Source organism: Xiphophorus maculatus, chromosome 6, assembly GCF_002775205.1.
Source record: "Xiphophorus maculatus strain JP 163 A chromosome 6, X_maculatus-5.0-male, whole genome shotgun sequence".
NCBI classification, from domain to species: Eukaryota; Metazoa; Chordata; class Actinopteri; order Cyprinodontiformes; family Poeciliidae; genus Xiphophorus; species Xiphophorus maculatus.
Window position 1 is genome coordinate 13,810,119 of NC_036448.1, and position 27,212 is coordinate 13,837,330.

At 37.8% G+C, this 27,212-nt stretch overlaps 1 protein-coding gene across 1 annotated transcript; it reads right to left on the reverse strand.

The window, feature by feature from the left end:
* Nucleotides 1–71: 71 nt before the first annotated feature.
* Nucleotides 72–27,158, reverse strand: LOC102236892 (collagen alpha-4(IV) chain-like). The gene is made up of 48 exons (XM_023336028.1): nucleotides 27,067–27,158; nucleotides 26,771–26,863; nucleotides 24,814–24,856; nucleotides 22,948–23,019; nucleotides 22,657–22,791; nucleotides 22,443–22,487; nucleotides 21,819–21,935; nucleotides 21,512–21,577; nucleotides 21,317–21,352; nucleotides 21,125–21,187; nucleotides 21,001–21,036; nucleotides 20,886–20,918; nucleotides 20,699–20,791; nucleotides 20,530–20,574; nucleotides 20,377–20,445; nucleotides 20,254–20,298; nucleotides 20,118–20,171; nucleotides 19,408–19,471; nucleotides 17,304–17,402; nucleotides 16,724–16,885; nucleotides 16,576–16,584; nucleotides 16,391–16,480; nucleotides 13,468–13,619; nucleotides 13,299–13,371; nucleotides 13,017–13,123; nucleotides 12,640–12,823; nucleotides 12,483–12,554; nucleotides 12,232–12,336; nucleotides 11,891–12,109; nucleotides 9,351–9,515; nucleotides 9,100–9,267; nucleotides 8,786–8,929; nucleotides 7,408–7,518; nucleotides 7,122–7,300; nucleotides 5,983–6,046; nucleotides 4,983–5,057; nucleotides 4,775–4,882; nucleotides 4,196–4,303; nucleotides 3,793–3,864; nucleotides 3,562–3,690; nucleotides 3,099–3,206; nucleotides 2,832–2,987; nucleotides 2,642–2,749; nucleotides 2,400–2,537; nucleotides 2,169–2,285; nucleotides 1,836–2,024; nucleotides 743–1,026; nucleotides 72–661 (listed from the first exon to the last, which is right to left on the reverse strand). Exons 2-48 carry the CDS (start codon nucleotides 26,809–26,811, stop codon nucleotides 404–406), a joined length of 5,010 nt encoding a protein of 1,669 aa, XP_023191796.1. The 5' UTR covers nucleotides 26,812–26,863; nucleotides 27,067–27,158; the 3' UTR covers nucleotides 72–403.
* Between the last annotated feature and the right edge of the window lie 54 nt (nucleotides 27,159–27,212).

A 27,212-nucleotide genomic window follows, 5' to 3' on the forward strand; every position in this document is an offset into this window, starting at 1 on the left:
TGTTTATTTACTTTATTTAAATCACTATAGGATTAAATTATTAAAAAAACACATAAAAAATCTTTAAAATGTGTCATTTATCCAAGGAACTTTTATTTAATGAAGAAAGTAAAAGGATGTGATTGTCAAGCAAAACATATTCTGTTGTACAGTCAGATTGATTTATTGTCTGTTTAGTTAACTGTAAAACATGTTGCACTAAAGGTAGAAAGCAAAAAAAGGACAAGACAGTTGGTTGGCATCTGGTGGCTGTTAGACAGTGATCTTAACTAGAGGTTGGCCTTTAAATGAAACCTGAGCTTATGGCCTTGTACATTGTTGGGTTACCCTTGGTTTTAAATACTTTAAATATCACAAATGTGTTTAACATAACTAGAGTTACAGCTTGAAGTCTACAGAATCATTAATCCCGAAGGCAAACATTACACCGACTGGCCTTGTGCCGCTGCTGATCAGCTGCTTTGATGGTACCAGGCTTTACAGGGACAAATTCCTCTCTATCTCTTACGGTAGTTAGCCAAAAACTGTAAAGATTGGAAAAGTAGTGACAGGAACCCTGTGCACCTTGGCACTCAATGAAGGGATGAGTTCGAAAATCTCTGAGGCAGCTACCAGAGGAAGCCAAAGATTGTCCACCACCCTCATCACCTGCTCCTGTGTGCTATAAAGCAGTAGTGTTAGATAAGAAGAGTTGACCTCATAAGGCATTTCTAAACACATTCAAGCTTTTCATGAGACTCACCAGAAGGAAGGAATATCCTGTCCATAAACTCTTCCAGCCGTCTGGGCAGGGAGGAATTGCTTGGTCTTGACTATGAAATGGCACTGCTGGTGAAAAGGTTTCACACACCACACAGCGGCTGATGTGGAGGCTTATCTCCTGGTCAAAGAGTGGCATCATTGATATAGGAGCAGTAGTGGAAAGCCAATAGGATTTGTCATTGCGACTTGAGTAGTAGCATGCGTCTTTGTCGCAGTAGGAGAAAGGCATGGTGGAGAAAACGGGGAGACAAGAGCCAGGCTGACCTACATGGAGTTGATAAAAATGGGGTCAAAAACACAAATATATATATTTTTTTCTAAACTAAGCTAGAAGACTGTGAGGTGCTGTGTATAAAATAATAAAACTGTCTTGACAACAATGATATGGTGATTTAGTTTTTAGTAACAGAAAAAATTGGTTTCATTTTTCAAAGTTGTATTGTCATTCATTAATTTATAAATGTAAAAGTTTAAAAGTAAATGATTATTTAGCAAGCTAAATAGTTTACAAACAATATTTAATTCACATATTTAGCTTGCCGGCTAAATATTTAGTCGGCAAGCTAAATATGTGAAATATGCAAAAAAAAAAAAAAAAAACAGTCACTTCCTGATGACCAGGAGTTGACTACCAAAACAGAAGTTGGATCTCGTTGATCTAAATTCCTGCCGGTGAGATTGATTCACTTAAATTTTTGTGCAAAGAAATTTGCTCCAATAATATTGCAAGCAAGGGACAAATCTTTAAAAAATGAAATTTGAAACAAAATGCCTTTAAAACTTATGTCATTATTTTAGGGAGATGGCAATATTTAGATTTGTGCTAAATATGAATTTCGGTAACTAAATATTTAGTTTGTGAACTAAATGTTTTGCTTGTTAATTAAATATTTAGTTTGTAATTGTGACATTTGTAAATGAATAAATAACATGCCAAAAATATGACAGAAAAATTAACTCCCTTTTTTCTGTTATGACAGGCTAAAAAACCCAAATAATTGCTGTTAATTTTTGACTGTGTAACTTTACAAACTACACCTCATAGAGGACAAGCAATTGATATGTAGACTTACCCAGATCTTGTGTGTGAGCCTTCTCTTGTCCTTCCAGGTAGATGAGACTGTATCCCACCCACAGCTGGCTGCTACCTGCAGGACACTCTGGTACCTGAACTGACTGGCTGTGGATAACCAAAAGAAAGCCTGATCTAAGTTGATTTCTATGGCCAGGCTCGCCTGTATCACCAGGAGGACCAGGGGCACCTGAAAAGGGAGGAGATGAATAAAGAAAAACGTACGAGCCAATGAAGTGTCTCAGGACACTCGTCATTGTTTTCCAGTTTGTTATAGCTCTTAAATGTTCTTACAAGTATCTTTGGGATGGGAACATGATAGCATGTTGTTTACCTTGAGGCCCAGTGTATCCTTGCTCACCAACATCACCTGGGTCTCCATAGGGACCATCTAACCCAGGAGGGCCTGGTATGCCGGGAAAGCCCACAGACCCTTTAGGACCCTTTTGTCCTGGAACAGAAAGAAAAACGAATAATAAAATTAAAAGTGACAATACTTTACACACAAATAAATTATAAACTGATAAAAATAACCCATAAAAAACAAAACAAAAAACATTCTCACCTGTTCGACCAAAAGGACCAGGACGACCCACATACCCTTGACTTCCTACACTTCCTGAAACGCCTTTTGGTCCTGGGGCACCAGGGGGAGGAACCCTTGAATCTACAGTGATTAAATCACCAGGTTGACCTTTGACACCTAGAAGAAGAAAAGAATGATTTTACTGAAAACCAAATCCTTCAGTACATTAGTTGTCATAGTTTATAATCTTATTTCTGTTATTCTGCCATAGTGCCAACCACCTGGGTCTCCAATTGGGCCAATTTCTCCCTTACAACCTTGAGGTCCAGAGATGCCCTGTTGACCTTTTGGTCCCTGAAGGCCCCTTAGCCCATCAGGACCTTTCTCACCTATGAAAGGGTATCAAAACATTTAGTTCTGGCCAATAGCACCCTGGAATATTTTTGGCATGTATCTTGTATTTAAAGGTACCCTTTGGTCCTGGAATGCCACTGTGGCCATGAGGCCCTGGAGGTCCTGGAACGCCTTTATTTCCCTTATAACCTGGAGGTCCATGATGGCCATCTGGTCCTGAGTCTCCTTTGTATGAAATGCTGCCACCTGGTGGCCCAGGTGGACCAGGAGGACCTGGAAACCCAGTTACAAATCCTACATGTGAATTCACAGCTTATATTCTATTAAGTTTTTTTCAAAGATAAAGTTCATAACTCGTAAATATAACAAGCAAAACATAGTAACCTGAGGGTCCTGGGAGCCCTTCATAGCCCCTATCTCCTTGAGATCCATGAAGGGGGTTTTGGCAGACTTTGCCAGATCTACCAGGTGTTCCTGGTATTCCTGGAAAACCTGCAGGAGAAAACACACAGTCAGACTCCTGTATCTTGATAATAAAGGCAAACTACAATCTAAGAGGCCAAGTCACAAATGAAATAACTAATTTCGCAACTAAATACTGACCTGTAAAGGGTGCATATTTATGCAATTACTTTTTTCATGTTATGCATCTTGTTTCACTAATAGTGCATCTGTTTTCACTATTTTGCAGAAATCTGTTTTCACTTTTACATTAGAAGATTTTTTGTAATTTATCATAATCAATTATTGTTGCTTATAATTGATAAGTAAAAGAAATAAAAAGATTAAACATTTAAAGGTTTGAGTGGTTTTTATAGGCACTGTAAATACAGAATGAATTTCAGACCTGTGTTCCCAGGTGCCCCAGTTTGGCCTTTAACCCCTGGAATAGTTGCCCCTGCACGTCCCGAGATGCCCCGGGCGCCTTTGGCTCCAGGTAAACCATTTTGTCCACGAGGTCCAGAAGTGCCTTGACCTAGATTTTAATAAGGCAGTTATAACATGGTATTTGTCATTTGAATTTTGATTTTGAGATTTACTTATCATTGAAGTGTAATCTTTGTCAATTGTTTCTTACCATCTGCTCCCCTCATCCCTTTTGGACCTCTCAGCCCATTCAATCCATCCAGACCTGGTGTTCCAGGGGGACCTAATATAAATGACAAGGGAACATAAACACATGCTGTTGTGTGTGACTGGCACTAAAAATAATTTCCCCTTCCTTTAAATGCAACAAAAACCTATTGATGAACACCATGTCAGCTTTTTCCTTTACAGCATTTACTTCCTATCTTCAATGGAACCCATGTCTGAATTTTATCAAGAACGAAAACCAGATAACACTTCAGTACTTGTATTTGTCAAAAATACTTAAAGAAATTAAATGATGGGCACAACAAGTAATCACAAATCACAATGTCTACACTCAGCGTGTTTGCATGTGTATGATCAGTTAGTCATGCTTTTTAAAATGACTGAACCTGGATTGCCCCATGGGCCCGGGGGGCCAGGTGGTCCCACAGCTCCTTCGTCACCTGGAGGACCTCTAATGCCTTGGCGCCCTGATAGACCTCGGGGCCCAGGAGAGCCTAGGGATGCACATGTAATGACAAGGTCAACACAGCAAGCTAAAAAAATCAGGATTGGATTTTTTGGGGCTGTTTTTGCTTAAAGATACATTTCTTGAATTTTCTCTTTAAAAACATGCTTTATATATGGTGATTAAATATATTTTACTTTTTACAGTACAATGCATAATGAATTAATGCATTAACGTTTTTATTTCATGTAGAAGGGAAGCAAGGGAACAGTGACATCTTATGTCACAATGCAGATTTTTAGAATATTACCATGAAGCAGTATTCTTTATCAATAGGATGAACAACTGAGCATGAATGACACAGAACAGGTCCCTTGAAAGAAATAACACATGTAATTACAAGGACAACAGCACACAAATGTAGAAAGTGTTTACTATAACAATTTTTTTTTATCATAGCACCAACATTGTTTAATGCTGTGTTGTATAAATTATTATCCCAATTTTTAGTGGCACTCACCTGGCCCTCCTTGTCTTCCGGTTTCCCCAGCAACCCCTGGATGTCCTGGTTGCCCTTGCCTTCCCCTGGGTCCTGGGTCACCTGGATGTCCTGGACTTCCTCTAAGTACTAGATAAAATAAACTTGGTTTTAAACTGCAATTTTGTTAAGTTGTAATTATAGTCAGAATAAAGTTTTTGGGCACTCTGTTTTTTAGACATGGACTTACCACTGGGCCCAACCTCCCCAGGTAACCCTTTGAGTCCTTGTGGGCCAGGTCTCCCATAAGATTGGCCTTTATTACCTAAAACAGATTTATTAGAATTATCTATAAGATTTTTAGGGATGGAAATATGCCGCATCCGTATAACTGTATAACTATTTATGATTACTTATGTGATATGTAAAGAGAGTCTCTATACCAATACTTAGAAATAAAAAAAAATTAAAACACATATTTTCTTATATCACCGAGTAAGACACTAATATTCCCCGGACTTTATTTGATATTAGTGAAAGGCTGACAACTCTCTTACCACATGTACCCCTGAACCCTCATCTAATAAGTCCTGCAATTAATTTAAGGTTTATTCAAAAACGAAGTTGAAAAAATTAATTAAGAAGCATCGGATTCCATCTGTGATAAAAATGGTGACATCTCTGGAACCTCCAGAATCCTTGCACCATTCAGATGAGTTTGACAAACTGAATTATGTAGGTTTGCCAAGAACTTCTGTCTTTGTAAAAACATTTTATAAACAGTTGATCATAATATAGTGAATGGTTGGCTGGAAAAATATGTGGGACTGTCTGGTCCTGTGCTAAAGTGGTACAGGTGTTATTTAGCACTCATTTGTCTCATTTGGTAATCAGAAATGTGTAAATAAAGTGATAATATAAAAGAGACCAAATTATTTGACAAAGAACTGTTATTTTCTCATCTATATTTATGGTAGGCCTTTAATGCAGTCAGAGAGTACAAAACTAACGTGAAGTTGGATCTTTTTTGAGAATTTATTAATACATTTTTAATCATTTTAAAATGTATGTCAGTGATTCTGTTCACTGCGAATTCTATTTCAGCATAAAACGTCATAAGAGTTACATCACATAAAAACAGAAATTAAATGGAAAATAACATACTGCAATAGATTTATCTTTTCTTCACAAAATGAAATCAGCTGCATAGTCACCACCACTGATTTAGAGCACACCATCTTATTTCTTACCTTTTTCACCAGGAAATCCTGGGAGGCCAGGGATACCAATTTGTCCTGCTGGTCCTGGATCTCCCTAGAACAAAGCAGGAACACATATTTTAGGATACAGTATATTCTAAATACTAAAATGTCTAATATTTCAAAGAAATCTGTATTTTATTGTGAAGTTATAGACAAAAGCCTTAGTGACCAAGCTGTGGGCTCCAAGACATGGTTATGCTGATCTTCATAATCTCATAATTGCCATTTTCATGTAGCCTACCTACTGTGGGGATGAACAATTAAGGTTGAGTGTTGTGTTAGATAAGACGAGTGTTTGGACTGACAGCATGAGCACAATAATTGCTGGCATACTAAATAGATTTTTCTAGAACCTCACCGCTGATGATGCAGTAAGAAAGTCTCAAAAATCTAAAGCGCAAGCAAGCTGATCCGTGCGCTAGTGTGGACAGATTCATTAACACGTAATACATGCAAGCATATTTTCAGATTTGTATGCACAGTTTATTACTACTTGTGTAGTTTGAAACATGTAAATTTGACAAACTGCTTACATATACACTGCTCAAAAAAATAAAGGGAACACTTAAACAGGTGTTTAACACTTAAAGTGTTCCCTTTATTTTTTTGAGCAGTATATGTAAATGTTGAGGTACGCATTCATGCATTGTGTAATGGATTTGTGAATTATGTGGTGCTCTTACAAATCTTCTTGTACGCTTGTGGATCTCATTGTATGCTTTGTGAATCTTTCTGAGACTAATTTAGCTCCATACACATAAAATATTAAAGTCAGCGATACTGATTGGAGAAAATGTCTAATGTTTTTCCCCAGCAACCGCACACGATTGGCTAGTTAGCTGCATTTCTGGGGCGCTGGTCAAGCACCATAAAGGAGAACTGACAGGAATCTGTTTGTTGGGGAAAATTCATTGTTGGATGAGAATTAGTTTGTGTAAATAATTCAGATTACATTTAGGCACACACTATGAAGTAAAATGGGCAAATACATTTTTAATCATGTAGATTATTTTAAAATTCCCCCGCCCCCTCCACATCAATGAAGGCAGTGCCCCGTCTGAACCGACCGCCATTGAACACTGTAACTTAAAAACCCATTATTCAATTTTTTAGATGATATTGTGTACCTGATCTCCAGTATTCCCAGAATACCCCCTTGGACCTGGGAACCCTTTAATCCCATGAAGTCCACGGAGTCCTGATAATCCTTCTCTACCTGGAATACCAGCAAATCCTTTTAATCCTTGTGATCCTGGCCATCCATCAGGCCCCAAATCGCCAGGCATGCCTGTGCTGCCTTTGTATCCTGGAAGAAATGTAACATATTGAAAAAATATGCAATGTGCCACAGGTTGAAACATTGGAGAATGTAAAATATCATGATAGAAAATATTATAATTAAAGCTTTATTGCCTGCAAGCCCTGTCTGACCAGGAGGCCCCCTTCTTCCAGAAAATCCAGAAGGACCTTTTGTCACGTTGACAATTGGACATAATCCTGGGACTCCCACAGGTCCAGTTGAGCCTGGGGAGATCACAGAGCTCATAAACAACCTCAGATTTTTCAGATTATGTAAATAAAGAGCAACACTAGAACCAAATCAATGGCAATGGCCTTGAAGAAATAAAGAAAAATTTGTCTGATTAATTAATTAATAACGCAGACTTTATATTCTGCTGTGATTGTCTGTGTTTTACCAGCCAAAGTCAAAACATGCAATTTACAAAAAATAAAAAATAAATAAAAAAATTGTAGTTGAATAAAATTTTGCCCAAAGTGGCTAATTAACAAAACAAGAAAGAAAAAAATAACCTGAGCAATAAATTGTAAAAACCGCTGATGCAAATCCTACTATTAGAACCACATTTTTCGGATTGTAAGTCATACCTTTTTTATAGCTTTGATGGTCTTGTGACCTACATGTCTTATTCGTCTTCATGACACATTTTTTTTAACTGTTGCATTAAATGTTAATTCATTCTGACGGACATTAACCAAGGAGCAAACATTATCTAATCGTCTTTTAAAAGACGATTAGATCATGTTAAAAGCAAGATGGCGAGAACTGGAGGAAGGAGTTTACAGATGGGCGCTTGAAGAACGTGTTGCCGGGAGAGGCTTGTCAACGGTGCAGTTAACCCTGGCAGTTGCCAAGGAGATGAATATGAATAAATCTGCAGGCGAACTTTCTTAGAGTTTTCTTTCTGTTACCAAATCATGAAATGCAACTGCCTCTCTACCAGAGCATGGACCTCGGTACTTCAGAAACTATCAGGAAGGGTCGACAATTTCTGACTAATTGAAAAGCAGGTAACTGGACATGTGTCTCCAGGTCGTATCGTTAACATAAATGTGGCCCCCTTCATGTTTAATCGTATTTAAATAAATACAGTCCAATGCTTCTATTTTTACTACTTTGTGATATAACTTTTATTTTGGAGCAGTAGTCCGGGAAATATGTTAATTTAAACAAGATAGTTGATTATTGGGAATTTAATTTGTTTATTGGATAAGACAAAGAGGTTTCAAAACAGGAAGTGGTGTAGTTTGCCTTGAGTAGAAAAGTTATCAGAGTCAATGGTTATGTCAGTAAATATTTAAAGAATTCCAAGTGGATGGCATTTTACATTTAAGTCCCAGAGTGGTTTTAATTTGTCTTTTTTGAATTTGTTCCAAGGCCATAAAGGTATCCAAAAGATGATCATGCATTTCACGCACACAAGTTGTAAATTATAGAAGATGTAAAGAAGGGAAGAATGTACTAAATGTTTTTTTTTCCTCTTTGGTTTACCTTTTTTACCACGAAATCCTGGATCACCTGTATTTCCATAACGACCAGGAAAACCTCTTTCTCCCTTTTCACCTGGTTGCCCTGGAGGCCCAGGATTGCCAGGTATACTTCTAGACCCAGGCTTCCCAGGCAAGCCCTTTTCACCTAAATAAATAAGCAAAGCATTTTTCTAATGAGAAGCATTTAAAAATGTTTTAAAGCTGTTGTTTGGAGTAACAAAAACATGCTAGGGTTGGGTTACAATTTGCATGGAAGCTAGGATTGCATAGTTGTTTGCTGAAGAATTACATGCCAATGAATCACTACTGATTTACCTTTCTGTCCCTGTAAGCCATGAATACCAGGGTCTCCTTGAGGACCAACAACCCCTGTTGGTCCAGCTGGGCCAGGAGCCCCAGGAATACCAGGATGACCTTTTAAACCCTTCTGTCCTCGACCAGGTGGACCAACATCTCCCTTCACCCCTTTCTGACCAGGGTAGCCTTGATAACATTACAAAATATGCAAAAAGTTAGGAAAAATATTTATTTCTCAATATCATTAATGATGACCATCATGTGCTCACCTGGCACTCCTTGTTCACCAGGGCGCCCTGAAGGTCCTGGAGGTCCAGGCGTACTTACTAGTTCACAAACAGTACATGGTGGACCTTGGACACCAGGATCTCCAAGGTCTCCACTGTCCCCAGGATCTCCCTTGTGACCTTGGGGTCCTGGTGGGCCTTGTAATCCTGAAATTCCATTCTAGAATTGGTCAAGAGTTCTATTACAGACAATATAAAGTTTCATACAAGTTAATGTTTTTTCCTGAAATTTAACATTTAAAACGTCTAATTTGATGCAAGCATTATTGTATTCCCATGTATGGCACAATATTAGGGCCAAAATTAAGATTATTGCTCACCCACTCCCTTGTCCAGGAAGCTATATCTATTCCAAAACCATCTACTGGTCTGATTAATGATGGGTCAGCAAAGGAAGCTGAGCAACTGGCAGCGCACATTTACATAAGCATTGAAGAGGCTGGTCACCCCGTGCATTGAATATTTACTCTGCTGTCCATTGGGACAAATAGGCTCCATTAGCTTTGGATTGTCTGGTGTCAGCACTTGATGGCCTAGCATTATTATTGGAAATGCTAACCATGCTAACCATTATTTACTTTGTTAGATACATGCTTTTTTCTTTAAAGAAAACGTTATCAAGAAAAATGGTTGACATGAAATATCTGTAAGCAACATACTCTTTTGATAGAATTTGCAGTAATCCAAAATTACATAAAGTATAAACATAGACAGGTGTAACCCGGCTTTAACTTCCATTCCCCCATTATCCGGTTTCTCCACTCCCTGTCCCCTTTATCTCAAATCTCGCGATATCTTTAATGTAATGTCAGCGATTCTCGCGAGATTTCCACACCGCCAGTCGCTGTTGGGAATCAGTGTCACATGTACCATCGCAGCCTATCAGACAAGGTATACTAGCAGGAGCCGGGAGGTATGAAACGTTAGGACGCTTTGGGAGGAGCAGAGCTGCAGGTTAGTTGAGCGTTGTGTCATTCATCATTCACCTTAAATCTGTATGATGCTTACACACAATGTGCTGAACTGTAGAAACCAACTACTGAGAGCCATAAAGGAGGTGAAAAAAATCTGTTTGTGTGAGATAAAACTGCGGAATTGGTGAGTGTTTCCGTGTGTGATTTAGCATTAGCTCGTTGTCACTGTTTGTTGGTGTAGCTGCTAAATGACTGACTGTTAACCCATTTGATGGACAATAAGGTGCCTTAAATATTTATTGAGCACTTGTTTAGATTTGGGGTTTTTTACATTTCATGTTAACTAATTTATATGGTGCATATTTATTGGATTTTTCATGGATGTAATTTATATTTAATTTTATAAATATTGAAAATGCATATTGACAGAAATTGACTGTTTTAGAATTATTTATAGTGCAAAGAATGCCATTTAATGAATTTGTGTGCACACTAGAATGTTTTGATTATTTATATATATACATATATATACATATATATATATAAATACTGAGAAAGTGGTCCTGTTTATTATTCAGGCCAGGTTCGATGGCGAGCTAGAGTCCAAGAAAAGATTGCACTTTTGATGCTGGAAGACTTCTGCTTCTCCTGCCAGGCTGGTAGGAGGCTCCTTGCAGCTAATGAACAATTTTGTTCCCACTCTGATCTGACTTTGGTCAGCTGATGACCTTCACTGCACCAAGCATTTTATTAGTAATCTGCTTGGGACCTCTGATCAACCCCAGTTTGGGGTAGATGAACTGAAGGGTGTGGGTTCATTTATGTTGGAACTGTGAGATTGATAAATGTTGGTTTTTGTTTATTGTTTTTTTTTCTTTTTTGTGCATTTTTATATGGCCATTTGGATGTTTCCACTGTTGTAAATATGTATATAATTTTTTTCACACTATAAATACAAGGCACTCGCAACTGCAACTTCTAGTCTGTCTGCTCCTTCATGAGTCGCACTTGCCTTCTGTGAAAACTAGCCCATTGATCTTATTGGTCACAATCCATTTACATTTATTGAAAATACAGTATATTATCTTTACAAATATGCTACAAAATACTGTAATATATGGAACTGAAGTTGGCTTTCAATTGCAGCTTCTTATTCTGAGAAAACTATTTGTGGGGAATAACATTACGTAAAGGTTTCAGAAGTCACAAAATTTGGTTTCAAATATTATGCCATTAGTGTAGAATAATCTTACCCAGGTTTGAAAAGTCTAAGATTAAAGATGCAGAAGGTAGTAAAACTTTCCCCTTAAGCCATTTGGGAAATGGCTTAAGGGGAAACTTCACATTACAGCAATACAGTATAATAATACAGTATTGTGTAGCTATATGTGTCATTAGCCTCTCCAACACTAACACAAGTGACTTGTCTCCTTCTCATTTGGTTCCACCGCCCTGTCAGTTACTGGCCTATAATTAATCAGATGAGTAGATGTCTTTGGAATAGATTAGCCCCCTGAGACGAGGAAATAGCCATCTTGTCTCAGGAGGCACCAAAGATCTCACCAGTACTCCCAATCCGTGCCATACCGTTCTGGCTCATTAAATTACCTGGTGATCCTCGATGTCCAGGGATTCCAGGAATTCCATATGACCCCACAGCTCCTTGTGGTCCAGGAGCACCAATTGGACCTGGCCAAGCTGAAAGGATGTGTCCTGGGTCCCCTTTTCTGCCATGGGGTCCTGGTAACCCAGGAAGACCTTCAGGGCCATCCAGGCTAAGGCCAGTGGGACCACGGTCACCTGGATCTCCATTTACACCAATAGATCCTTAGGAAAAATTGTATAGAGCCAGGTACAATAAATAGTTGTGATTCAAACAATTGTCATTTCAGACTGATGCTTAATCTTCCAAAAAGCTTAAATTGAAGGTATTTTCATATGAATTGTACCTGGTGGTCCAGTCAGAGTTTCTCCATCATCTCCCTTTATACCTTTAGGTCCTTGTTGTCCTGGAGTTCCTTGATAGCCATCTCTTCCAGGTTGACCTTGAACACCTTAAATTTGAAAATTCAACACAAGTTTATGCATTGAACATGAATATTTTTTTTGTGACTCAAATGTGATTTGATTTATTGTCCAGAAAAAAAGTGAGAAACAAAACAGCCAGTTACTTCTGACCTTAAATTTCAAGAAGAATTACCTGGTAACCCTGGCTCACCCTTAGGCCCTGGTGGTCCAATTTGGCTTTCATGACAGCATGGCTCTGTTTCACCTGGTAAAAAAAGTACAATATTCATATAGAAACTTTGGCTATAGTAGAAATGGGAGAACCATATTAGCACAGCGTAAGATCTGACCTGGTGGACCTTGTCGTCCTGGGACTCCAGGAAGCCCTGGAAGTCCCTGAATTCCTTGAAGTCCAGGTTCTCCCTTTAGGCCAGGAAATCCAGGACCTGGGGGACCAATGGGGCCAGGGAATCCTTTGGGTCCTGGAGGACCTGCATAACCTTTGGGTCCAGGGCGTCCCACATAGCCAGAACTCTTCAAATATATAGATTTGCACCAAAAAGTCAATTTTCCTTGAATCCATTGAAATAGTGCTATTTAGAGTAGATGTAAAAACAAGTGTCCAGCAGAGTGTAATCTAAAAGTAGCAAAGCCCTAGAAATTCACTGCTTATACTATACATAACTCCTAAAATATACATAAAAGTTTGAAACAAATTTATACTTACCGGTGGACCAGGTTCTCCCACCAGACCAGGGAAGCCATCTTTTCCAGGCTCACCTGTTCTCCCTGGAGGACCAGCGTATCCTGGTTCTCCTTCGTCCCCTTTTGCACCTTCCCAAGACAAAAGTATATGCAGTGGTCGAATCTGTATGAAACCTATTGCACCATGCCTATAATTTATCAAGTGTCATTTTAAATAACAGAAAACATGCAGTGTTTCCGCCAAATATAATAAATTGGTGGAAAAAGAACTTGATATACACATTCAGAACACAAACACACTCACCTTTAGTACCGCTCACATACGTGTCACCTTTCTCACCCTTTCTTCCTTTTAGACCTGTGAAACCATGTGCGCCCTGCAAAAAAGGTAAATATCAAATATTTTTCTATGATTACAAAATAGAGTACAATTTTTGACATAAAATTTGGTCAGTGACGAATGTTGTCTTTACATCTGGTCCTCTTGAGCCATCATTTCCCCTCAGTCCTGGGTCCCCCTGAGGTCCCGGAGCTCCTGGAAATCCCGGTGATCCTGGATAACCAGGTGGACCGGGTGGACCAACAGCCCTCAAAGCATGCACACATTTACATTCCCCTGGACAACCTGCAGGATTGAAATGACAAATTATTAAACACTACAGTGTGGCGGTGGGTTATTAAAACCCAAGGGTTTTAATAATTTCTTGGTGCTTCATCCCCGTTCTTCACTACGTTTGGCTTGCTTCTGTTTTTCTATTTGCTTTGCAAACAAGTCTCCTCAATTAGCTCAGTTAAATTTCTGCTCATTAGGAAAAAAATGTTTTGCACCACCATGTCTTGTCAGGACAGCTGCTCTTTCTGGAGTCCATGTTGCTTCATGTCCAGAGAAGTTTATACAGTCAGTCATGACTTTGGGGGCCACGTCATCTCCTGATGTTGGACCACTGTGTTTCTGCAGTCCACATTCAACACAGCCATCTACCAGGAAATTAAGACCATTGTTTTCCTGCTGACGAGCTTTATGGAAATGCCGATTTGTTTTTGTTTTTTCAGCAGGACTTGGCACCTGCCCCCAAACTTATTCATTGACCATCATGTTACTGTGCTTGACTAGCCTGCGGAAAGGCTTTACCTAAACCCTAACTCCCATATTTGGCTCTGTTGCCTTTAAACATAGCTCCAGCTATGTATAGCACACTCTGCACACACATTCCTTATATGGCAGCTTGTAACCCTGCATGTCTTTAAACGCGTTCAGACTTTCTTACTTTTTTTTTATCTCTCACTCTAAGTGTAAGGCCAGAAACATGCTCTGAAGACTTGAGATATAAAGTGCAATCAGACACTACATCATAGTCATCAAAGTTACAAGAAATAAAGTCTTGAAATATTTCACTCCATATGTAATAAATTTATGTAATACATAAGTTTCATTTTCTGAAATCACAGACACAAATTTTGAACTTTTTCATGATATTCTAATCTTAAGCTGCGCTTATATGGCAGCTAATGAAATCACACTTTCACAAATCCCACATACATTTTTCTATCAGACAATTAATCACTATTTTAGATTCCTGTGATCATAGAAATGAACAACCAGTAAACCATACTCAAAGATACAGATGACAGCACACAGCTGCAATAACGTCACTTCAACATGCACTCTGTAAAATCAACCAGAAGAAAGCAGCTGGCCTAGCAGGATTCTCATACCTCAGGCCAGTCTTGTCCACACTTGCCTTAAGTTGATTGTAATTATCTTAGCACCTAGAAAAAGAATGGTTAAGGTGTTTCAGTGGATACCATCTGGTGGCACTAACTCTTCATCACAGAGTGTTTTAAGAAAGCCAATCGCTCATATATTAGCTCTGCCATACCTGCCTGTTTTGATCAAGATTGGTCTACTGAGAAAAAAGTTGAGCAAATGATGGATTAATCTCAGCTCTCCAGACAAATACAGCACTCACAAAAGAATGTTGTTTTGTAGATTCTAGCTTAGCTTTTCACACAATCATTGTGCACAAATTGGGTTAAAAATGAACCCATATTTAATCTAATTAAATATGGGTTTAATTGGGTTAAAGTGAACAACAGTGTTGTTCACTGTGTGCATGAAATATGAACTTTAGGAACGACAAACCACAGAATGTTTGTAGGAGAGATGCTCCCCCACTCACACCATCTTCACTCCCCTCCCACCTTAATGATTTACTGTCTCAAATCACTATTCATGAATACACACACACAACTGTAAATATATATAAATACAGCAAACAAATGAAACTTTTTATTCTTGTACACATAAATGTGTACAAGAATAAAAAGTTGGGGAACAAAATATATATTGTTTATATGAATGCGCTGTACAACTGGACATAAATGCTAAAGCAAGAAAGTGCATAGATTTAAAAATGGTCAGAGTTTTTGCTCCTTTTTTTCTGAAGTGGCAGAGCGTTCAATCATTTACGAGTAGTGACCGCAAAAACTGCTATAGCTTCTTGTTTTTAATTTAGAAGCTGGGCTTTCTGGCAGCAGTGAAATATTGACTTCAATACTCATGACAAAAAATAGAGAAATAGAAATTATAAAGTTTAGTGTTTTAGTTTTAAAATAGTTTCTGGAAAAAAAACACAGGAAGCCAAGCAAGTGCAACAATCACAACAACCAAAGAAATACTGATGAATTTCCAAGAATCAAAGCACACTGAGATCTGGGTCATCTGCATACACAGAGAAGAAGAGAATGTTGAGAACATTCTAGTTCACATGCTGACTAATCTGACACAGAGAAGGAAAGAATGTATCACTGCACACTGTAATAAGGCTTACTGCTGTCCCCCAGATATCTGCCAGAGTCCTGTGACAAACTCATTCACAGTGGTGTTGAAGAACAGTACTGATGAAAAGAAAAAAAGACCTGTGAAGTATAGTGGGGCGCAGAGAACATCCTCAGTATAGAAATGTATCTCTTCAATCTTCAAGGTGACCAACTACAAAGAACAGTCTCCCACATTTCAGCAGATTCCACTAACCCTGGACATCACTTAATTTCTTAAGGACATCGGCACACCCAAGGATAAACTTATCATCTGCAAAAGAGATTATATCCACAGGCTGTCAAAACTATGACTTGACTTGCCTCTCTCCTTTTCACCTCAGATGGAACGTTTCAAAGAACCAGTGACTTAGCTTAAAAGAGCTATTAGCTGATTATAATATTGGTACTTATGTGAATACAATTTTAAAATTTGCAACCTCTGAAGTTTTTTTGTTTTACCACTAGTGATGACTTTACTGTTAATAATTTCTTGCCTATTTGCTAATAAAATTAAACTTATCAGAAAACATTTTATTTTTACAAAGAATATACACAGCATGCAGAGAGGCAAATTACCTTTAACTCCTTTTAGGCCTTTGTTTCCAGAAAATCCTCTGGGTCCATCTTCACCAGGTTCCCCTGGAGAACCAGGCTCGCAGTAATAATCTGTGAGATTGCCAAATAACACATGTTGACTAACATAAACTATGTCCACAGAGGGGTTTTTTATGACTTGAGTATTTTGTATTTAGAGGAATTACTTCCACATCCTGGTCAGATCCCAGTGCGAATGTCACAGCATCACCACAAACAAAGCAGAAACAAAGTCATTCCAAATAATGACTCACTGAAGGTTTTGCACAGGAATCTATAGATATAAGATTGATATATGTAAGGAGCCTTGAATACCTTGTGGACCAGGGCAACCATCAGGGCCTCTTTCTCCTTGATGTCCTTTTGCTCCCTTGGGTCCATGAATGAAATGTATTTCATTTGGATCGTATGTCCCTGGTTCTCCCTTCTCACCCTTTTCACCAGGGTCACCTGGTTGACCAGGTCGGCCATGTGCCTCTAGAGAGGAAAGGAACATTTTGTGAGACCTCACATGATGAAAGCCTGACTCTTACAGTTTCAACCTATGTTAACAAAGATTTTTAGAGCATGACAAATTAATAAATTAAAGAAGTCATTATACAAATTACTACAACATCAATTATTTATTTTATTTCATTTTATTTATTTATTTAATTTTACAAAAACTGCACTATTATGTGCATCTATGATGAGGCAAAAAAATTCTTGGGTAAACTGTTATTTATAGGACAGTGTTTAAATTCTCGACCTGTAATGGACCGGTGAACTTTCCCTGAAGTTCCCCGCTTTTCACCCAATTTCCGCTTCAGTTACGTGCCAAACCTCCCACCCCAAACCTTCTCATCCCTGTAAGGATAATTGGGTGTAAATAATGAATTCATATTTAAACTCTGACCTGGTAAACCTGGTGGGCCTGGAGGGCCAGGTATACCCATATACCCAGGCTCTCCTGGGAACCCAGGTGCACCTGGATATCCACGGTCTCCTTTAGGACCTTACATGATTAAACATAGAACAAAACAAATCTGTTATTTTAGTCATCTGATATGGCAATTGTTAAGGAAAGAGGATCAATTAATTGCTAGCTTTGGACAAAACGTTTGGCTCTTTTCCTCTTTAATCTTCCGAGTCCTTGGCGAGTGCAGCGACCGCGTGCTGCTAAAACGAAACAACAACAAAGCGTGTTGACGTCACAGATCACAGAGTTTAATTCCATACCAAGCAATGAACAACAAAACTGCAGAGGAACAGAGATATGCATTTTCTCATAAAAATAAAAACACACACAAGGGGTAGACAGACAAACACAGAGACAGACAAAGGCGCCCACGTGGAGAAAAGATGAAAAAACTCTCCGTTTGCTTGCTGACCTGTACTTTTTAAATGAAAAAGGTGTTTCCCTATTTAATATATGCAGTCAAGGCGTTCCGTTCTTTGACCTATTAGAAACTCCGTAGGGACTCAGAAAACTTGGACAGTCCCCTCATTATGGCAAAGGTGTCTGTTTTTTTATCTAAGTAAGAGGGCGGACCACTTCGTGCCCATCGCTGCCTGATACGGAAGATCCCTGGCGCCAAACGTCCTAAGATGAGATTTCACAGACACCTGCGTAGCCCCCACTCCCATTGGAATGCAAATTTATTGCTCTGTTGTGTCAATGGGGGAGGAAAAGGCCCTGCTTCCCCCATGCTCCACAGAAAACTGTTCCAAATAAAGTGTTGGCTATCCCTTTACACATGTCGTAAGATTAAGTGTATTTTTAGCATTAAATAATCATTTTCCTTAGCACAATCCTCAGCATTTCTAAGACAAAAATGCCTTTCAGTTTTATCATAAATATGAACTGATGCTCCAGTGTAATTACTTAAATTTGAAGTTTTCTTTATATTATTTACTTAGTAAAAATCTTGGAGAGAACATAAGAGATTTCCAGGTAACTTTCTTTGCTGAGCTAGAAGACCTCTGTTTGTGGTTTAAGTCTGTAGACTATTGTAACTTAGGAAGAAATCTAATGTTAGAGCAGTGTTTCTCAATTCTGGTCCTCAGGGACCGCTGCCCTGTAGGTTAGGTGTTTCCCTTCTGCGCCACTTGAATAAGCTAATGATTAACAGGCTTCTGCAGTATGTGACGGCTGAAGAGGAAACTATGCAATCATTTATTAGGGTGTTCTGGAACAAAGACACATCTAAAATATGCAGGACAGTAGTCCCTGAGATAACAGTTCGACCAACAATCAGTGGGTTGCCAGTTCGAGCCCATGCCTCATCCATCTCTGTTGTTGTGTCCTTGGACAAGACACTTCACCCAACTTGCCTGCTGAAGGTGGTTAGAAGAGCTGATGGCACTACTGTAGTAGAGCAGCCTTGCTTCTGTTGGACTGCCTCAGGGCAACTGTGGCTACAATCCAGTAGCTTGCCAACATCAGCATGTGAATGGGAATGACTGATGTCATTGTAAAGTGTCTTTGAGTGTCCTAACAAAGTAATTTATATTCATTTCATTCCAAAACAGCTTCTAGGTTCTTTCTCTTCTGCCTGCAGTTTTATTATCAACTGGATCTTTGTTGCTTTATTACTGAGTATAACCAAATTGCTTTTCACTGGATTTCAATCTGAATCAAATTCATTAGATATGATGAATATGATGTGATGATTCCGTCGTCATAAGAAGTGCGAAAGAATCGCACTGAATATTATACATTTTGACCAAACTGAATAAATGTAATCAGATATGATTCTGTCCTTTAGTCTTATAAAGAGTCAATAAGTGTTTTAATAAGTATACATGAATTACTTGAACTGAATTGCATTTTTCAGTGAGTCATGTTTCAAATGGGTACTCTAAAAAGAAAACTGTGAAGACAAAATACTTCATGTAAGGTATTAAAGTAATCTTTACTTCACTGGAATGTCAATTTACTGCAGTTTTTTTTTTTTTTTTTGGCTGCTTCTGGATACTGTTATAGGAAAAGTTCAAAGCAGGTCATGATTTGGTCTCACCTCTCACATCACTTCCATTATGAAATTGTGTAAAACCAGGGGGACCTGGATCCCCTGGCCAACCCTGTTGATGACAAACACACACGAAAGACATTATTGTTAACTTAATGGGACAATTGGAAAAACATTCTATCATCTAGGAATAGACGGTTATCCTGTTACATTTAAGTAAGTAACCACCAGAGGGCAGTACATGACAAAAGCATGTTTTCTTTCTATTTTGACATACCATTACGTTCAATAAATTCTCATTGATGGCTGAAAGCACCTTTTAAAAATAACATCCTTTAGTGAGTTTTAATCATTATTTTCGCTAAGCCCACATTTCTGTATTATTATTATTATTATTGTTGGTCTCATGTAATATTCCAATTGTCTAAGAAATTAAATGTTGTGCTTTCATTAGCTGTAAGCAGAAAACCATTATGAGTGGCATACTGATACATGAAAACATCACTATATTGGTAACATTCTGTACTATTTGTGTTTTTGTTGAGTACATGAACTTTTCAATAACATTCTAATTTAATGTATTTCTCTGGAGCACCATTAACCAGAAAACAAGTGATGCTTTATATGATGGACAATTAGTCAATTGGTGTCAAGTTTCATATATTTGTATAGCTATCTGCTATTTAAAATTCATTATAGACTAAAAAAAATATTTTACAACTGCACAGCAAACTGATTGGATGTTTTATTTAGTTCACCTTTTCTCCTATTCTTCCAATGAGCCCTGGAAGTCCATTGTCTCCAGGGACACCCTAAAATCCAAAGCAGTGCACAGTAACCTGTGTGAAAGTACAAACTAGGCTTTATGAGGGTCTAATGGTACACCAGGTGTACCTCATGTCCAGTCAATCCGTCTCCGCCAGACCGTCCAGGTCTACCCTAAAAATTGCATAAAGGATTTTAAATAGATGTTATTTTTTTCTAATAGCAACTAGAAGTATGATCTACTGGACTTACTCTATCCCCTGGAAATCCCAGGATTCCCTTCTCTCCTTTAGGTCCCGTTTGACTAGGGCTGTAGGTACTCTAATTTTAAAAAAAAAAGAAAAACAAAAAATGTTTTGTTTTTCACACAACTGACAGCTAAAAGAAAGAAAATGTAAGACTTACTCGACTCCCTTTTGGTCCACATGGTCCAGGAGGACCTTTATTCCCCTGGAAGGCAAAAAGTACTGAAATGTGGCTATAAAATGCATAATTTTTTAAGTTTTTACAAAAACTATTCCACTATATAAAAGCTACAATGAACTTAATAGTAAAGTTTGAACTTTTTTGCTACCTTTTCACCCTTATGGAAAATGTATTCTGAAGGATATCCTTTCTGTTCTTCTGGTCCAGGTGGGCCAGGTGGTCCAGGTGGGCCTTGTTCACCCTGGAGTTTAGAGTAAAACATTAACACATGCATGCAATATAATCAGAAAAAGACACTGAATAAACAGTCACCAAACAACAGAATGATGTCTTACAATTTCACCTCTAGGCGATCTTCCAGGGTCACCCTGCAGGACAAACAAATCTCTAATGTCAGTTTATTTGTGTAAAGTTGTAAAAAAAACAGGCATAGATCTTTGGGCTACTTACAAGTGATCCTTTCACACCTTTAGGACCCTCTACACCCTAAAGGAGTCAAATATCATTTTGTACCTGTATAATGAAGCACTGAAGCAAAGGATATAACATAAACATGTACATAAAGATGTTTAACCTTAGGCCCACGAAGTCCTTGAAGGCCACGAAGACCCTTAGGCCCAATGTTCCCTGGGCTTCCCTGAGTTCAGTAAAGATAAAAAGAAAAGAGATTTAATCTGATGCTAAATACACTGTAATAATACAATGGACATAAAAACAATACCTAACCGTGGAAATTTGTAACGTTACAGTCAAAATTATAACCTACTGTTTGACCATCATCTCCATCGATACCTCGTTCACCCTGTAACAAGAATAGGGGAAAGCAAATGAAAAAGCAATTTGGAGTGAAATGTAAAAATTTGGACCTTGTACACTAAGTGCCATACAATATAGACTTTGAAGCTCAGAAAACAAGACTTCTGATGGAGAACAGCTAATGTTGCTGAATAGAAATACTCACAGGAGGACCTGGAAGAGCACCAGTATAATTAGGTGTTCCTTTGCTTCCTTTAGCACCATTTGGTCCCTGATAAGAGGACAGCAAAAGCTCAAATAAGAAATACTCATGTTTCAGAAGAAATGCATGTTGTACATATGTATGTATTTTTTTAATGCCTGTCAGATAAACTCAGGATGCTGAAGTGAAAAAAGGCATATGCTTATTTAGATATTTAGATGTTATACTGTCTTTTCATTTGTTTGTATATTTAGTATGTTCATGTTGCTTCTTTAATGTTGCCCTAACTTAATAACTGAGATGTACTCACAGGTGGCCCATGGAGGCCATCCAGTCCTGGCAGACCATCTGGTCCTGGTTGACCTCTTGTTCCATTACAGCCATCCAGTCCTGGTAAACCAGGCTCACCCCCTGCTCCAGGGTGGCCCTTAAGAGCAATATGAAGTAGTGTCAAATTACAATTAAAAGTTTTTCAGTTCATATCCAAGGCCTAACTGGCACTAAATAGGAATGCTACAACATTTACTTTCAGTGCTGTGTAGAGTATGGCTGCAAAAATGAAGTCTAAATCTTGGCATATTTATGAGCAGTGGAGAAAATCAACTTGGCAGCTTTTACTAAGTGTTGCTAACAAGTTTCCACTAGAGGTCGCAAAAACACTCCCATGAACATGAGCTGGATTAACCATGAACTAGTAAGGCAGGGACTGAAAAACGCCACATGATAGATAATAACAAGCAAAGATCTCCAACACAGTGATCAAAGGAATAATCAAATTTCATTTTAACATAAAGAGGAGGTGAGAAGCATTCAACTCGGCAATAACTTATACAAATTTTGAAAATGCTAATTTTCTCCCCTGCTGCTCATTTTGAAGGATATTGTTAGGATATTGACTCTTGATATTGGTAAACACATGAAGAAACAAACTCACAGGAAATCCTTCATGACCCGTGAAACCGGGAACACCAGTCAAACCCTGAAACATACAATTCAATTGTTAAAAACAAGATGACTACACAGCACCACTGACAAACCTATTTTGATAAATATTTGCAATATTGCTGCTAAATCTTGCAACATTCAACGTTGATTTCTTGGCCCCTGCTGTTATAATTAAAACGTCAAACTTTCATCTGAGCACTAACACGGTCTCCTTTTGGCCCCTGTAGGCCATGTGATCCTGCTGCGCCCACTGTTCCCTTCTCCCCTTGAGGCCCAACTCGTCCTCTTTGTCCCATTGGACCCTGAATACCTTGCTTTCCTGGTTTCCCTGGAGGTCCCTACAAAATAAATACAATTTATTAATGTTATGAAAAAAATTTTGATACGATAAATTAATGGATGTACAATGTGTGTAATGTTATGTGTACATCAGTATGAGACAAAATGGGAATTGTTTTAGTTTGGTGAGGAAAAACATGACCCATGTTTCTTACCCTTGCACCTTTAGCAGGATGACACACACACTGAGAGCAGTCTCTGCCTTGACATGGGCCTTCAGTATCCCCCTTAAGAAACACAGACAGTTTTTGTGAGCAGTAAACTTTGCAGCTACTTGGAGAAGTCCTGACTGTTGAAAACTGACCTATTTCCTCCACTAACGGGAAACATTACAGATAACACTCAGATGCATCAGTGTTCCCAGACATACCTGAATAGATATGAGTACACTGACCTTGCTGCAAATTTGTTTGTGCTAAGCTTTTCGTTCACAAATATTCCCACCAGCAGCCAGGTGTGTGTGTGTGTTGTGGGAGTTTTATGCAGGATAGATATCTTTGCCACAAAGTTTTCTCAAAAGTTCCTAAATATTTAGGTGAGTGTACGCCACCAGCAATGAACAGTTATTTATAAATCTGTCTAACGTTTTAGTTTTGCTCTAAATTTCCAAGGGAACATGGTGAGAAGACTATACATCTCCACAATGTAGAATTTTAGTTTTGGCTTAGTGGATCAAAAAAGGTCAGCATGGTAAGACTAATTGCAATATTGTACTTTATACTAAGGAAATAAATGGTTTTCCTTCAGTAAGGTGACACTTTATTTTAGATCTATGTAGACTTTTTCACCCTGTCAAGAGAGATATTTATTGTTAGTTAGTTATCCCCTTACTTCCTGAAGTGATTTTATTTTTTAGATAATCACTTTTCAATCTAAAAAAATTGAACTCACAGGGTGACTCACAGACAATATGTACTTTAATTTGTAAAATTGTATTTGCATAACTTAAACTCAACAACGTTGTGTGGGCAGATTAACTCTTACATTTACTAAAGTAGAAAAAACAAAGTACACAATTTATGCACTGTCAAGTTGCAATGGCTAATTAACATAACCCACATGGTTTTAGATAGTGGGAGGAGTATAACTGTAACGCTAGTCAACCAGCTAAATAAAGATGTTTGATTTTAAAATACTGTGATTACATATTCTATTAGTAATTTAATAACCAAAAAAAATGTATAAATGGCACCCATCCTTTAACCATAATAGACTTGCTAATTTACAGCATTTTGTGCTGTAAAAAAAACTCTGAATTCTGGACAACACATGTTAGAAACACATAAAAACTCAGTACAGGCCTTTAGGTGCATCAGTTGCACCAAGGCTTCTTTGTGCAAACAAATGACATAAGGTCTAAAAACAGTTATCAGACTAGGAGAGCGACAGTATGTGAAGCAGAAAGGCAAATAGTATTAACATGAGTCCTGCATGTATACAGTTCAGTAAATAACAACGTTCTTTTTGTCACTGTGGCAAAATGTTGTTTGTGAAATACAAATGTAAACTTTATTCTGGAAACTGCAGTAACAGAAATGGGAGTGACAAAGTTTACAGAAAATAAGAAATAGAACTTTAAATCGTACTTCTATGCAAGACTCATATTTAAAGCTAGATAGCTAACTACTTTTAATACTCAAATCAACATTGACGGGGTTTTTTTACGTACGGAACATCAGTTCATACAGTTTCAGTTTGAAAGTACACAATATGGATTACTATAGCTGATGAAAATATATTATAGGGGCATATATGACATTATAGTATGTAATGGATGTGCTACTTTTAGTGAAACAGGGCACTGCCAGGTTTTTTATCAAACAAAATGGCCAGAAAACATGTACAATTAAGTAATAGTGTAATAAAAATAAATAAATAAAAAGCATAGTCGATGATATTTAGCATTATTTGTTTTTTATCTTGAAATTATTGGACATTTTCTAAAAAAAAGGGTACATACATATTCTGTTTTAAAATATTTAAAATGTACATAAAAGAACTGTTAAGTTATAGAATCTTACTGCTTTGAGCAGCTGCACATGGATGACCAGGAAAATGAACCACCTGTGAAATAAATCATAGAATAAATTAATCAATATATCAATTATTTTTCTTTCTTTTTTTTTTTGTAAAATTGTCTGTCTGTCTGTGTAAAATTAAAATCGGCTGAAAACACAAATGTACTAGAGCTAAACTACAAAGCTCCTTATTCCACCAAGTTAAAGACTGCATGCATCTGTAAATCAGCTTACATTATTACCAATAATTACTTTATTTTAATAGAGACACATTAAGCCAAGGTAAGAGATTCACAGTCACATAACTCCAAGGCATAGTTTAGATCCAAGCATTTCTGTGTTGTGTTCAAAGAATATTAATATGTGCTCTATTCCTTATGAAAAAGTGTATCATAAAAAAATACATAAATCAATTAAAGTGATTTATGGGCAGTAAATATTTGGCAGTAAAATTCACTAAACTAAATACAGTCAGAAGGTTGTGAACACAGTTACCATGCATGTACCTAAAAAGGATTTGTGAGCACACAGTGGCCCGTTTTAATAGCAAGCAGATGTGTGGAATATCTGAATAAACAGACCAGAAGATTGTTTGTATCTAAGTAAATAGACCTACAGAACATTTCACGTAAACATCCCGATGAATTTCAAATGTGCTTGCAGTGCGTACTGTCTTGTCTGAAGAGTTACGTAGGGATATAGTGACCTCCCCTGCCCTGTGTGAAAAAGTGAGGAACACACCCCTAAAAATAGTTCCTACAAAAAATATCCACTTTGTATTGCTTCTATAAATCACTTATGATCAACAAAATTAGGTTTTTGACAAAAGGTTGTTGAGAAGTATAACCTGGTGGATGGATACAAAAAAAATCTCATCCTTTGGAGTTTAGCTAAATCTAAAATGGAAGGAATATGACCTATTTCAGGACTGTCACATCTGTCCTCTGCTCTGTTTTCACATAATGTATGATCCTATATCTTCACGTAATTAGCCACAAGGCTGCCATGTTGACAATTGAAACAAGGTTCTTCCGTGAGCAGGGCGGGATCGATGAGAGTAAGAACTGAACAACAATATGAAACAAAGGTGAAAACCGATTCTTTTCTAATTCACTACTTTTAGAGCCATTGCTTTTGAGTATGATCCATCACTATTTCTTTAAAGAGAAACCTCTGCCTAAGGACAAAACCAACCAAACATAGCTGTCTTCAGAAACTTACAAGTCAGCCAAAGAAGAACATAAATAAGAGAAGCAGCCAAGAGCACCACAGCTCTGAGGTTGCTGCTGAGATAGAAAATTTGCCTGGGGGAGTATGCTGACAGGAAACCTATTAATCATGCACCATACAAATCTCAGCCAATATTACAACTAATGCCATTGCTGAAGAAGAAGTCCAGCTTGCTGTTTAAATTTGCCGCAAGTAATGTTGGGATCATAATAAGCCTGACGAAGAAGATGCTCTAATGAGACGAGGTCAACTTTCTGGCTGTCAGACAAAACGGAGAGTTAATGCTGAGATGCATCACCCTGAACACACCATTATCACGGTCAAACACAGTTGTGGCAGCATTATGCTGTGGAATGACCTTTCTTCAGCTCAGACAGAAAATTAGTCACAGTTGATGGATGGAGATTTAAATAATTATATCATGACCTGAGAAGTAAATATGTTATCGGTTGCAAAATATTTCAGACTGTGGTGGCTGTTGACCTACCAGCAGGACAAATCAGCAGTCAAATACATATCGGACAAATGCTGATTAAAGCAAGCTATGTGTCAAAATACCCCAGTCAAAGTTCAAGCCAATGTAAAAATGAAAATTTATGAAAAGACTTAAAATTGTGATGTTAAAAGACATCATTCATCCAGTCTGACTGAATTAAACATATTTTCCAAAGAATATATACCAGATAATGATAATCCAATTAGATGTAATAAAAAAATGCAATGAGCTTACCAGGAGTTAAAAAACATCATGAAAGTTACTTTGAATGCCATCTCTCATCTTCTGAGGCTGCTGAACAGTTACTGGAGGCCTCAGTGCTGCCCCCTTTGGTAGATAAAAACAAACATCATGCAGCAAAGTCAAGTTAGCCACTGGTCACATCATTTAAACAAGTGCAGTAATTTAAAAAGAATCCAGTATATCAAATGACTCTTGTTTAACATAATAAAAAGGCAGATATTTCCAAGAGTCTGTTAACCTTGTTGTCTACAGGTTTTCATTCACCCTTAGAAATATTCACAACTTACCAAGCCACTCAATTTATTCCAGTGAAGGATTCAGTAGATCCCAAATAATCTGTCTCACAGTCAATGAAAAGCCAAACTGCCACTGTTTGCTGCCGGTGGGAATGAGATGAGCACAAGAATATTGTTTGGGGTAAATCATCTCAGTA

Excerpts from the sequence above, each read along its gene's own strand:
- LOC102236892 (XM_023336028.1), bottom strand. The coding sequence starts at position 26,811 with ATGGCATTCAAAGTAACTTTCATGATGTTTTTTAACTCCTG. Across the intron at positions 21,353-21,511 it reads GTGCTCTTCCAGGTCCTCCT|GGTGAACGAGGTATCGATGG; the intron begins GTGAGTATTTCT and ends TTCTTGTTACAG. Across the intron at positions 17,403-19,407 it reads TAATGGAAGTGATGTGAGAG|GTCCTAAAGGAGACCGTGGA; the intron begins GTGAGACCAAAT and ends TAATCATGTAAG.